This window comes from Hemicordylus capensis, chromosome 3 (assembly GCF_027244095.1).
Source record: "Hemicordylus capensis ecotype Gifberg chromosome 3, rHemCap1.1.pri, whole genome shotgun sequence".
In the NCBI taxonomy this organism is placed as follows: domain Eukaryota; kingdom Metazoa; phylum Chordata; class Lepidosauria; order Squamata; family Cordylidae; genus Hemicordylus; species Hemicordylus capensis.
The window spans coordinates 272,004,313-272,017,514 of NC_069659.1; the positions used below are offsets into that span (position 1 = coordinate 272,004,313).

At 39.8% G+C, this 13,202-nt stretch overlaps 1 protein-coding gene across 5 annotated transcripts in view; it reads right to left on the reverse strand.

Annotated features, from left to right (window-relative positions):
• Nucleotides 1–234: 234 nt before the first annotated feature.
• TRUB1 (TruB pseudouridine synthase family member 1) overlaps nt 235–13,202 on the reverse strand; it is a 62,115-nt gene continuing 49,147 nt past the window's right edge. For 4 of the 5 annotated variants that reach the window (XM_053312021.1, XM_053312019.1, XM_053312023.1 and 1 more), the window contains exons 6-9: nt 11,415–11,554; nt 7,081–7,137; nt 5,250–5,443; nt 235–3,840 (exon numbers count right to left, since the gene is read on the reverse strand). In XM_053312021.1, the coding sequence (XP_053167996.1) occupies nt 3,802–3,840; nt 5,250–5,443; nt 7,081–7,137; nt 11,415–11,554 (430 nt within the window). In that variant the 3' untranslated portion in view covers nt 235–3,801. Of the gene's footprint in view, nt 3,841–4,507; nt 5,444–7,080; nt 7,138–11,414; nt 11,555–13,202 lie in introns of those variants that run through there. The other variant, XM_053312020.1, reaches the window with a different exon arrangement.

Consider the following 13,202-nt stretch of genomic DNA (forward strand, 5'->3'; position numbering starts at 1 on the left):
CAGAATTTCTGAACAATATTATACAGAACACACTCAAATTTGCGTCACCCAGCTGTAACTCTTTAAGGCTAAACTTTTTATCCCTGGAAAAAAAAAAGAGCTCATGTTCTGTCAGATAATTAGTATTCATACTACGTGCCCCAGAGAATTTCTCTTTGGAAAAATACACACTTATCCTTTCACTGTAGGACTGATTTTATTCTCATTTCCAATTAAAAGTAATTACATGGATGGGAAAGGTACTTGAGGGCATTTCACGTGTTACAACTGAAGCAGCTACATGTAAACGGTTTAGTGCCCACTTCTACACCATAAGGAGTGAGACAACTATGATAAAGGTACCTACTGGCAATCCTCTCAGTTACAAGAACATATTATTTTCTATACATTCTCACCAGAGCATTATTGCTGTCTCTGTGTGGTTTAAGACATTCTTGCAAAAATTGGGTTGACTCCAAAGAACTGCAAACAGAAGGGGGAAAGTCACTAGCGCAGTTGAACAAATGTTTGCACCTTTCCTGCAGTGCTAATAGGTAGAACAGAGCTCCTATAAAAGCAGGGTGGGGCAGGCGGAGTTGTAGAGCAGGTCTTCTCAAATGTAGTCCCCAGATTCTGGGCTACAACTCCCATCATCTCCAGCCACAATGGCATTTGTGGAATAATGGGAAAATTGTAGTGCAACAATATGTGGGGACCCAAATCTAAGAACCCTGCTGTAGAGAGAGTTCTCATGTTTCCCCTTGCACCAGAGCTTGCACAATCTTTTATGCCAACAGTGCAACCCACATCTTCCGCAACCCACATCTTCCGTCTGCGGAAGGGCACTTTGGATTCAATGCATAATTGCAATCAGGGACTTGATACATTCCTAACAGCTTGCGAAACTGGGGCTCAACACAGACTTTCAGAAGACAAGCAAGAGTCTTATGGCAGAAGAGGAATGCAGCAGAACCTAGTTTCCTTGGAAGATGACCAAGGCGCTTTCCTAAATCAGAAGAAAATAAAGCACTACTCTGGAGAAAACCATCTCAATGGTAGAGCACATCCTTCGTGTGCAGAAGGTCCCACATTCAAACTTTGCCATCTCTAGTGAGGAGTGGAAATGACCCATCAAAAAGGAGAACTGTGGCTAGCCAGTATAAAAATACTAACTGAAATGGACCAGTGGTTTGACTCAGTATATGGCAGTTTTATCAACTTACATCTTTCTTTTTTTAACACGAGGCTACATAACTACTCAGCTTTTAATTTTGAATGAACTGGAGTGTTGGCAAATTACAACGCTGTTCAACTGTATGTTTTCTGTTGTGCAAAATATAGAGCTTCCATGAAAAACAGTGCATATTCAAATTAAGTACATACAGGATTTGTAACAAAGAACTCAAGCAAGAAGAGATATTGCATTTCCACAACAAAAGTATGTATGCCAATACACAGAGGCAGTTGTTCTATTTAATATATATTTCCCATCAATAATAGTAATGTATTGCCTTTCAAAAGGTGATGACAGGACTCACAGCAATTTGACAGATAAAATAGAAACAACACTACTTGCTTCAGGATGCAACCATCAAGTTTATTGTGCAATCCTATTTCCTCCACAGGAAAGTTTACCAAGCTTCAAAAGGAGGTATTTGAATTTGAAATGGAGTCAGTGTGGTGGAGTGGGGACCCTGCGTGGTGTAGTGGTTAGAGTGCTGGACTAGGACCGGGGAGACCCGAGTTCAAATCCCCATTCAGCCATGATACTAGCTGGGAGACTCTGGGCCAGTCACTTCTCTCTCAGCCTAACCTACTTCACAGGGTTGTTGTGAAAGAGAAACGTAAGTATGTAGTACACTGCTCTGGGCTCCTTGGAGGAAGAGCGGGATGTAAATTAAATTAAAATTTTGTGTTCAGTTGAAGAAGCAGTTCAGAATTATGACAGAATAGAACAGATTCCTTCCTCTTTACACCACGCTCTTTTTAAAGAAAATTCAAAATTAGGGGAGGATTCTGGCTCACACGCTTTGCACACAGAAAGCCCTGAATTCAATCCCTGTCATTCCCAGCTTCGTGTTAATATTAAAAAAACCAGGTCTGAGCTGAAACTATGTAGTTTCATTTTTGTTATGTAGCTGCCACCCAGTTCTATTTTTCCTTCTCTGCAGAGCCAAAAGCAAACTGCCTCTATGAATCAATGTGCAGTGTATGGATGAAGGTGACCTACTGTACTCGTCTCAATAAGAAGAGTTTTTAATGGGACATCATCTCCCTGGTGGATTAGGCATGAGGTCTAGGTGTGCTCGTAGACTCCATTTTGCTGTTGATACTCAGGTATTCACTCCTGCCCAAGTGCTTCCCCCCTCAAGTTTGAACTGCGGACTGCATCCTCACCTGCTCGATACAGACTTTGCCATTATGTTTCATGTCAAGTATCTCACAATTCGATCAGCTCTGCTCTCCAGTACTGAAAATGGCAACATTGAACCAGTAAAGATTAACAATGCATTAATACCATCTTTTGGAACTAAAAAACAGGGTACAGGTAATGTATATATGTTTATCTTGGAGTACTCATGGTAATGCATATAAATACATTGTGTGGAGAATTCAAAACAGATTTGGGCAGCTAATGGAATACTGTATGCTTCAGAACTAGCAACAGTAACATAGTACATGTCAATTCTCTGAAAACAAAGACATCTTTGAATCTGTTAGACAAATCCTACCTAAATTCCCTAATCAATAAAGCCCTATTCAGACATTATGTTGTATGTGTACAGACATCTGTACACATGTACATGTTTTTGTGTGAATGACTGTACATGCATTCATTTTAAAAGTGAGCCTGGATACAGGCCCCTTCAAACACAAGAGGAAGTGTACTACTGTATGTGCTTTGAGCCTACGTGTGAATAACTGTAATGCGTACAGATCTGTACATGCATACACGATTCACAGATGTACATGTGTTGAACATAATGTGTAAATAGAGCTCAATATGCAGTCTGGTAATTTTAGACACCTAATAGCTGTATGTACTCATTGTTCCCAAGGCAAACAAGTAATCTGGCAATTCACTAGCACCAGATCTTACCAGCAGTCTCAGGGACTGGAAAAGGAAGGGATCAACACAACTCCTGCAGAGACGGGGGGCGGGGGGAGAGGGACCTTTTAAAGTGGTCGCTCTCATAGGTAGCGGGGCAGAGCAACTGTTCCTATTCATCCCCCCAATGGTTATAAATGCAAGACCCTTGTGTTTCTTTTTCAGATTATGAGCCCCTTTGGCACACGAAGCATGTAAACTGCTTTGAGAACTTTCTGTTGAAAAGCAGTATACAATAATACGCACAGCAATCACAATATTCATAATAATAACCATAACCACCATTCAATCAGAAGCTCTAATGGAAGCATGCTCAAATATGCACACACTTGAAACCAATTCATCATATTTCACAAAGGCTGTCATTTTTCATGGGGAAGAAACTTAACATTTCAATTGGCAGTCATTTTTATTTTTATACAGAAGTAGAATTTGGATATCCTTGTGTTTTATTCATTTCTTTTTTACATTCCACAGTATATTTGTAAGCTTTTTTTCAAAAATACATTCGCATGAACTGTGTTATCAAAAATTTTAAGTGTCCTTGTAAATAATTCAGATTTTTTATTTATTTATTGCATTTCTATACTGCCTAGTATAGAAATCTCTAGGTGGTTTACAGATTAAAACATGATATAACATAAAACATTTAAAATCTATAAAAACAGATAAAAATCACAATAGATTAAAAACACATCAAAACGGAATTTCAGTTAAAAGCCTGGGGAAACAGGTATGTCTTCAGGGTCCTCCTAAAAGAAAACAGAGAAGGAGATGGTCTTATTTCAGTAAGGAGTGCATTCCAAAGCCCTGGGGCAGCCACAGTGAAGGACCAGTCCCAAGCTGCCACCAAATGAGTTGGTGGCAACCATAACCGGACCTCTCCAAATGATCTTAATAGGCGAAAGGGTTCACGATGAAGAAGGCACTCTCTTAAGATTGAGATATATCTGGATTTGGTGAGCTATCTAAGGAGAACAGAGGACTTGCTAACTTCTTAGAATAAACTTCTGATGCAGAAGTTCTGGATTTTTGTCCTGAATTAGAACAAAGATCTATCTAACCAAGTACTGTGTCTCTCTAGCATCTGATAATCACTGGCATGCTGCCCTTGAACATGAAGGTTGTTTGGGTGATAAGACGGAAAACATCCAATGAAGCTAATAATCATTTTAAGAGGCCAGCTATGACAGTGGTCATCTCAAAATTATGGAGCAAATGATTTCCTATATTAAAATACACATAGTATGAAGGTGTACTTCCTTTTGTTTGCTACTGCCTGTTGGAGTTGCTTCTTTGCATTGAGCACAAAATATATGAAAGAGGGCAATATCACCTTTCCCTTTATCTGCTAATGACTAGAAAAGGTTCAGAGCTTCATTTCCAAGTAATTTAAAGGAATACTCATGTATATCCAAATTGTGCTCTTTTTGGCATTTATTATAGCAAATAAAAATAATATTGTTCAGACTTCCTACCGGACTTCAAACTCACTTCATACGGAATAAAGTTATTTTTATTTAAAGAAATCAGAATGGGGATAAGAGGAAGAAATCAAAGTGAAGCAGTATCTCATGTCCTTAATCTTTATATGCATGGAATTATGTTTACTTCAACATCCAAAAACATCCAAGCATCCTGACATGTTGAAGAAAATTAATCAAAGAAGTCCCATTGAAAATAAGACGACAAGTTAGACAATGCCTAACTTGTTCTTTTAATTCCAATGGGACTACTTTGAGTAATTTTCCTCAGCATGTCAGCCAACAACAGCAGTTGAAAAATTTGATTGTTTTTCGTGATGGCTATAGACAAATCACATACTCAAAAATAATGAATGGTAAACTGGAATCAATTAGAAATGTGTCCTACAAGCTCCTTTTATGAGTATAGCAATGAGTCTGCTTCCCTGACAAATACATTTACAATGCCTCATAGACAGAGAGGAAATTAAAAGCACTGGACATCATTTTGTGTTTGTTTCAGCATGAACAGAAGAGATATAAAGGTATCGTTTTCATTGCATTGTAATTTGTCATCCTCCACACGCAGAGCTGTAAATTTACAGGGCAGGACAAGACAATCCCAGAGCAATCTTAAAATGCCTCAGTCATTCAGTCTTTTTCCTTGACCTGACTTATCACTTATCTTCACAGCTCACAGTGTGTTCTTCAGACAACTCCGTCTTTAATTTTTTACGAGATGGTGCTGCAGGGAGAAGAGGCATGCAATGCTCCAGAGACTGGGCAATTTCACCAATTGTCCATTTGTCTTCATAAAGAACATGTTCTTCCAGTGTAAATGGTCCCTGTTTGGTTCGGGTCAGCTCCTGAACAGTGGCACAGGAGGACAGCTCTACAGGATCAAAAGTGAGGCAAGAAAAAATATCAAATCTATCAACAGCAAATCAAAATTTACAGCATCCTAATAGAAATAATTAAACTCCTTAAAAGGTATATTAATGTCATCACCAAGATAGAATATACTATTTTAAAGTCACATAATATGCATTTTTATACTATATTTTAAAAAACAATTAGCATTTCATTATTCAGATATACTATATGTGCCCCCTCCTGTGTCAGTGAAATCCTAGATAAACGTAGATTCTCTCATTATATTGCATAACCACTTTTTATAATATGTTTAAAGCCAAACTACTTGTAATGCACAATTGCATGCAACCTTACCATAACCTTTTCCCGGAACAGGTATCGGGGTCCATTTCCTCTACCCCACAGCCAACACCAACTCTACACTTAACATTACATGGTTGCCCCTGGGAAACCTTTGCAGGCTGGTGACTTGGGCAACATGCTTAATGAGTTAGGGAGAGGCAAGAAGAGGGTAGTCCAGGCCGGCCCAAAGCTTGGGGTGCCCAAGGCGAAGCAGGCATCTTGCACCCTGTTTGCCCATGTTGGTGGCCCATGCCCCATTTTTCCAGGTGGACACCTTCCATTGGGCAGGTGGTGGCCCTTGTTGCTCACCTGCCCACTTGCTTTTTTTACTGCGGCAGGCCGCCTAGCACCAGCCTGTCTGATCACATTATAATGAGGTCTCCATACGACACAGCAACGGGTCATGGCATGGCAGGCCGGCAGCAGAAGCAGTGGCCTGCTGCATTGAGGAGAGCAAGAATGTGGATCCTGTCACCTGCCTGCCCATTCTCCTTGCTGCCCCTGCCGCTGGCCCGCTGCAGCATGTTATAACCAAGTTGCCATACAATTTCATTATAACATGCGGCAGCAGGCTGAAGGCAAGAGTGGCAGGCTGGCAGCAGGAGCAGCCGCCTGCCACGGTGAGAACAGGCAGTGGGGATGGGGAGTGCCTGCTCGCTTGCCCGCTGCCTTGCTCCTGCCCATGGGGGCAACCTGTAACTTAGGCCATCAGTGCCCTCCCTTGGCAGCCACCTACTTCACATAGCGGGTGGGCCGGCCCTGAGGATAGTCTAGCATCGACAACAATTCTTAGTATACAGCTCTTGATTACCATGTTGAGCAGCATCTTAACTACAGTAACTTAATTTTTGAAAATGTAAATCAAGCCGTTTTTCTACTTACAAATGATCATGTAATTCCTTGGATGATGTATAACCACATAAAAAAAATTCTAATAGGTCACACTTTAAATTAGTGGTTCCAACCAGGGTTCCTCCAGATGTCACATTCAGGACTAGGTTTTGTGCATTCTGCTTTCAAAGTGTTATTTATTATAACCTTTAAAGATAAGAACTCTTTTGCTTCACCTTTCTAATCTCCTTATCTTCCAGCCAAGAGATCAATTTCCCCTGGTTCCAATTCTGTTGCCTACCTAACACTTTACTGATGCCCTCACACAACACTTTTATAGACATTCCCACAAATCCTCTTTGTACTAGAGATGCCAAACCTCACAGCATATACATCTGGCGGCCAGAGATACTGACAGTAAATATTGTCCTCTTGTAACAGACACCTTTGCTTCCTAAACGATTGAGCTTTGTCTGTCTTTACCTTTGCCAATGTCGTTGACCAAGCTTCTGACATAAAAGCCACCGCCACATTCAACATCTGGAATAGTAACAGTGACATGGTAAACTGTCAGAGTGCACAAAAATCTACTTTGCACAGAAATGTAAAACTGCACTAAGCAAACAACAGAGTCATTAAAATATTTATGGGTTATAATATAAATTATTTATCCTGTAACGTGTGGGTGAGATTGTGAAGCTAGCGAAGAGAGGAAAGCAAACAGGAAAAAGAGACACCAGCTCAACAATAATTCACCATATAAATTAACAATCATTCACCTTATAACCACTAGCTTCAGGATTTCAATAAGTACTTAAAGCGCTTCATCTGAAAAAACGTACCACATAAGGTCATGATATTTATCTACTGGTGATAGAAAAAGATGATTTCAAAGACCAAAAGATCGCAAAGACCAACTACCAACAATAAAGTACCAAGTGAACTTTAAAGCCTGTGTGGAACATGCATACCTGTCAAGACCTGAGATATTTTAAAATCCACCCCTATTTGTTTACCCTGCCTGCCACAAATCAGTTGCAAATTATCCAACCAATAAAGCAGCCACTGGAACTACAAAGCATATTGACATACAGTTTGTACATGGTGCAAAGGAGAAGTTCACTTTAACAGGCTGCAAGTCAACCTCACAACCAGAAACTGCTAGCCTTACTAACTGGCATTCAATATGACATTCAAAATGTGCAAAGTTGTTTACATCGGGGGTTTTTTTTCATTGTCTTCACAGCTGTCTCCATGAGATAAATTACCAACATGCGCTTCTTACAATATAAAAGACAAAGGCTGAGCAATAGTAAATTTTCCCAGGACACTCACCACATGCTGGCCTGTTTCCATACTGTTAGATATAACAGTATGCAACTGTAATACAAGTGGCCCTCGTGATCCATGGTTTTAGCACTCATTGTTTCATGTGTCTGCAGTTGGGCAATATATACCTGACCTCAGTATCCACGGTATGGGGGTTTGCATATCCGCAGTTTTCAGCAGTGCAGTTCTGCCCTTACATGGACGTGCTCTTGCTGCATGTGCTCATGGGTTGTGAGAGGAGTTTGGAGGGGGACAGTGGAGGGATTTGGTCTGCATGTTTAGAATTTTTTTGTGCTTCTAAAAGCCATTTTGGGTAGCACTTGGCAGCATTTTGTATCCTTACGGAGCCATTACTCTGGAGCTTTTGGAGACCTTTTGGAGCCATTTCTGTGAAGCTTCTTGGAGCCATTTTTGGAGCCTCTTGCAGTTTGTAAGATGCTAATTATCACTTTTCTAAATCTAATTTTGATTTTGATAAAATTTTATTTTTACTTTAAAATTTCAAATGAAAATGCATTTTGATTTTGATACTGTATTTAATTTAAATTGCAATGTCAGTGGTTGCACCCCATTTATGGAACAGCATTCCCAGTGAGGTTTGCCTGGCATCATCACTTTGTTCTTTTAGACGCCTTTCTGTTCACTCAGGCCTTTTGAATTTGATTTTTTAAACTGACTTTTAAAAAGGTTTTTGAATTGTTTTGTACTGTAGTGTGTGTGTGTTGTGATTTCATGTGTTTTATGTGTTTTTACTCAATGTTTTAATATGTTGTGAGCTACTCAGAGAACAATTTGATATGGGGCGGCTAACAAAGTGTATTTATTATTCAATTTAAATTAAATATTAAAATTAATTTTAATCATCTATTATAAATTAATTCTCCTCTTAGTCCCGCTTTTCACACATTCTGTGTGTCTTTACTTGAATTTGATTTAATTTTGTGCCTCTTCTGGTCTTGGACTATAATAGAGATCATTGATTGACTGGTACTCCATCTTTGGCCAACTTACCAACCAATCAGGCCAAGTGGCTTGTGCTGCTAAGTGCTGGACTTCAAAAGTGGGGTGAGGAAACGTTATGATTATGCATTACAGGAGAAGCTGGTGGGCATTACTGGAAGAGCTGAACAGCGGGAGGGCTGAGGTGTCCAAGGTACAGTGCTGTGCTCCATCTTTGTATCTGCTTTTATCCTGTCTTTTCAGTGATTTTTTTTTTTTGACATTTCCCTGGGCTCCAGAACCTAAGCCCCCAATTCCCACTGACTTAAGTTTTCATTATCCGTGGTTTTTAGTATCAGCAGTTGTAGGCCAGAACGGAACTTGCGTGAATAATAATGGGCACCTGTATATGGGACAGGAACCATCTTATTATTTATTTTTCTATGTAAACTACTTTGAGAACTTTGTTGAAAAGCGGTATATAAATATTCACTGTAGTTGTAGTTGTATCCTGGGTCTACATCCATCAACTTGAACATAACCCTTTCATCACACTTGATACATCATCATTATCATCTTTATTGTTAAGGTCGTTCGACCAGCAAAAACACTTGATACATGCTCTACAATTTCAGTCCAAATCATTCCTCATGGATGTTAGCCCTGCCTATCAAAGGGACTCTGCAGCAGTGTTCCCTGTAAGTGGGATTCCCAGATGTTGTTGACTACAATTCCCAGAATCCCGAGCTGCAATGGCTTTTGGCTGGAGATTATGGGAGTTGTAGTAACAGTATCTGGGAATACCTCTTACAGGGAACACTGCTCTGCAGGCATCTCACTATTGTATCCACAATAGCCTCCCTGTGAAACACAGGGCCTACATGTGGTATTGGACAACAGGCGATACCCAGAGATTCTCTGTGGAGATACATCAATATTGCATTGCTATGGAATGGAAACTACTCAGACAGCTACAACTTGTTCTATCTTCTACATGTATTCAATGGGACACCTTTTTGAGCCAGGACTGAGCCCTGGAATTCAAGATAGGGTCTAGTGTGGTGCAGTGGTTAGAGTGTTGGACAAGGACCGGGGAGACCTGAGTTTAAATCCCCATTCAGCCATGAAACTCACTGAGTGACTCTAGGCCAGTCATGTATCTCTCAGCCTAACCTATCTCACAGGGTTGTTGTGAGGATAAACATAACCATATATACCACTCTGCATTCCTTGGAAGAAGAGCTGGATAGAAATGTAAAAATAATAAATAAATAAAATAGTGTTGTTCCTTAGCTCATAGTAAGCCTTGTAGAAACCTGCTAAAGAAACTAAACTTCATGTGACTCATCCTAGGTTTTTCTTAACTGTTTTACATTAATTCACATTTCATTAATATTGGAAGCAACAGCAGTGTTATTTTTAATACAGTGCTATTGACATGCATGGTACTTTGTCAAGTTACATGAACAAACTCGGTACTTTAATGTTAGTAACTGGCTTTTTTCTATGTCTTTAAAATGGCCTTTTCTTATCACCAGTAGGTAAATATTGTGGCTGTATGTGATGAGTTTTTTTCAAATGAAACACCAGAAGTGTTTATTGAAATACTGGAACAAGTGGTTATATGACCTACAGCCTAAGAAATTTATCATCTAAAATAATCAGCAGGGAATAACCGAGGAAGGGGAGAAAGAGGCATAAGGGTAAGATAGGGTAAATATGGAAAAGTCCAGTTACATGTCCTTAAAACTTGATTGCAGTTGAGAATGAAGATCAATAACTTAAGTTAAAAGGCCTTTAAAGAGATACATGGGGGATGAGAAATAGTACCATCTGTCACTACAGAGAAGGAGATTCAGGCATGGCAGTGTGACTGTTTGGGTGTGTGTAGCTCCCTGTTGGAAGAATAGTTAGTTACATTTTTGAGGAGAGAGGCTCTGAGGTGGAATTCTTTGAGGAAAAGGAAGAGAAGAACTTGAGGAGAAACTAGATGAGACTCCTCCTATTTTGCCTTGTTTCTGCCCATGTAAATAATAATATTTTGAGGAAACTGGAATCCAGTGTTTTGATATAAATGCACATATGTGTAAATGTGTATTAATTTGAATTATAAATATTAGTGCTTTTAAGAGCTTATCCCCCCTCTGCCCAATTTTTCTCTGAATTCAGAGACCATTCATTGGTCTTTTGTCAGTGGAGTTTTGCATGAGATGAGAGGACTGAAGTATGGCAAAGAGAAATGAGAAGAGAAAAGAGATATGGAAGACAGGAAAGTATCAAGACATGAGCCAGATTTTTATCTCGGGGTGTAGAAGGATGGGCAGATTTTTGCAATTTTGTACAGAGTGTCATTGGATCCAGTTTGCCTTAGAAGAAATTTTTACTCCCATGGCTCTCTGATAAAGTCTATGCACACTGCATAGACTTCCAAACAGCTTTTATTAAAAGGGCACTATATTTTAATTTAAATGCAAATCATACCAGAATGGATGGAAAAGATGAAAACAACTGATCAGCAAACCCAACATCCAATGCTTTTTGACCCTTACCAAGTGTGAACAAGGGTGGCTTGAAGTTTCTGAGAGTGAGGCTGTATACCATTACTGGCCTGGCAGGCTTTGCTTCCACAGCATATCCCTCCTTAACTAGAGTTGACAACCTCTCTCCATCTTTCTTCAGGGCAGAATAGCTGATCAGAAAGTACACACAAGAGGGTATGAAAAACATCATTTGAAAAAGGCAGGAATATAATGCCTTAAGCATAATTAGTGAACGTAAGGTGGTTTTTATTTTTAAATGCTTTCCAAATGTTCTTAGTCCAAAAAGAGAGACAGAGAAAGTTCAAAGTTACTGCAATCTGAACTGACTGAAAGAAAATCCCGATAGAGTAGCTAGATAAGAGAAATATGTACTCCCCCCACCCCAATACAAAACGCTATCCTTACGGTTGAATTTGTAGCTTGTGAAGAGAGAAACTAGTAGGGCATCTTAGTCAGAACTATGCATACTCTAAGATGTATATTTCCTCTTACAGTTATGATTAGACAATAGCTCATACTGTAGGGTTGGGTTCCAGTGGTCATTCTGAGTCCCATCATAGCATTGCTGGCCTGCCTCCAAGCCCAGTATCCAATCAAGTACTAGAGGGTCTTAAGTGGAGTTAGAGAGTACTGCAAGACTAGTATCTTAGGTATGCTGAACTGACATTTGCATTAATACAGGTACACAATCACATGCCTGACAAATGAAATAAGAGTCTGTTCCTTGAAATTAGCTTTGCTCTCCCAGTAATAACACTTACTGAGGAATAAACATTAGTGAAATAAGTACATTATCACATCTGTCATGATGAACTTATTCCAGCAACGTTTATTCCTCAACAAGTGTTAAAGTTCTGGTTTTGAGTGCCACTCTTATCAGCAAGTCTGTACCTCTGTATATATTTGCTTTGCAAACAGTTTTACTTAAATGCAAATAAAACAATCAAAGAATCTCATATTCTTATGCTAACAAAATGATCAGTAAAAATAACCTGAACACTAAGTCAGGTCTTAGGCCACCTCCAGCCTCAGAGGCAAGATGCCTCTAAATACCATTTGCTAGGGTGCAGCAGTAGGAGAGAGGGCATGCCCTCAGCTCTTGCCTGTGGGCTTCCCAGAAGCATCTGGTGGGCCACTGTGTGAAGCAGGTTGCTGGCCTAGATAGGCCTTGGGTTTGATCCAGCAGGGCTGTTCTTAGGATAATATGTCAGACTGTGGAATACACATAAGGCCCCTGTGAAGTCTTTTTGGCTAAAACCCAAAACTTCTGGGCAATATTGTACATATATGCATCTATTGTATGGTAAGATAGACTGCTGATAATTTACTTAAAACTTAATCCTCTGGTTTGGTTTGGTTTGGTTTGGTTTGGTTCACGTATCAGTCTGCTTTGACTTGGTCAAATCTACTCATCAGCTTTCCCTATCCAAGTTGCCTTGCTCATGAGAAAGATTCTGGGCCTTTGGCATCCAAGAGCCAGAATAAGAGCTGGATCTCTTGCACTCTAAGAACTGGATCCATCAGCAGCAATTTCATTTGGTTGCAGCAGATGGAGAAGTTAGAGAGCCAGGCCCCTTCCATGGGCCCGGCTGAGACCACCTGTCATCTTATAAGATAGGCTGATGAAAGTTTTAATGTATTTATTGCTTTTTATTAACATGGTAACCGACTTTAGGAGAAAATTGGGATAAAAATCCAAACAAACTCCTGGCCTAACCTTTTTAGCATCCCACCAACTGTTGTGGATTTACTCACTGGGGGTGGGGATCAATACCAAGCAGCACCTTTCCATCTCCA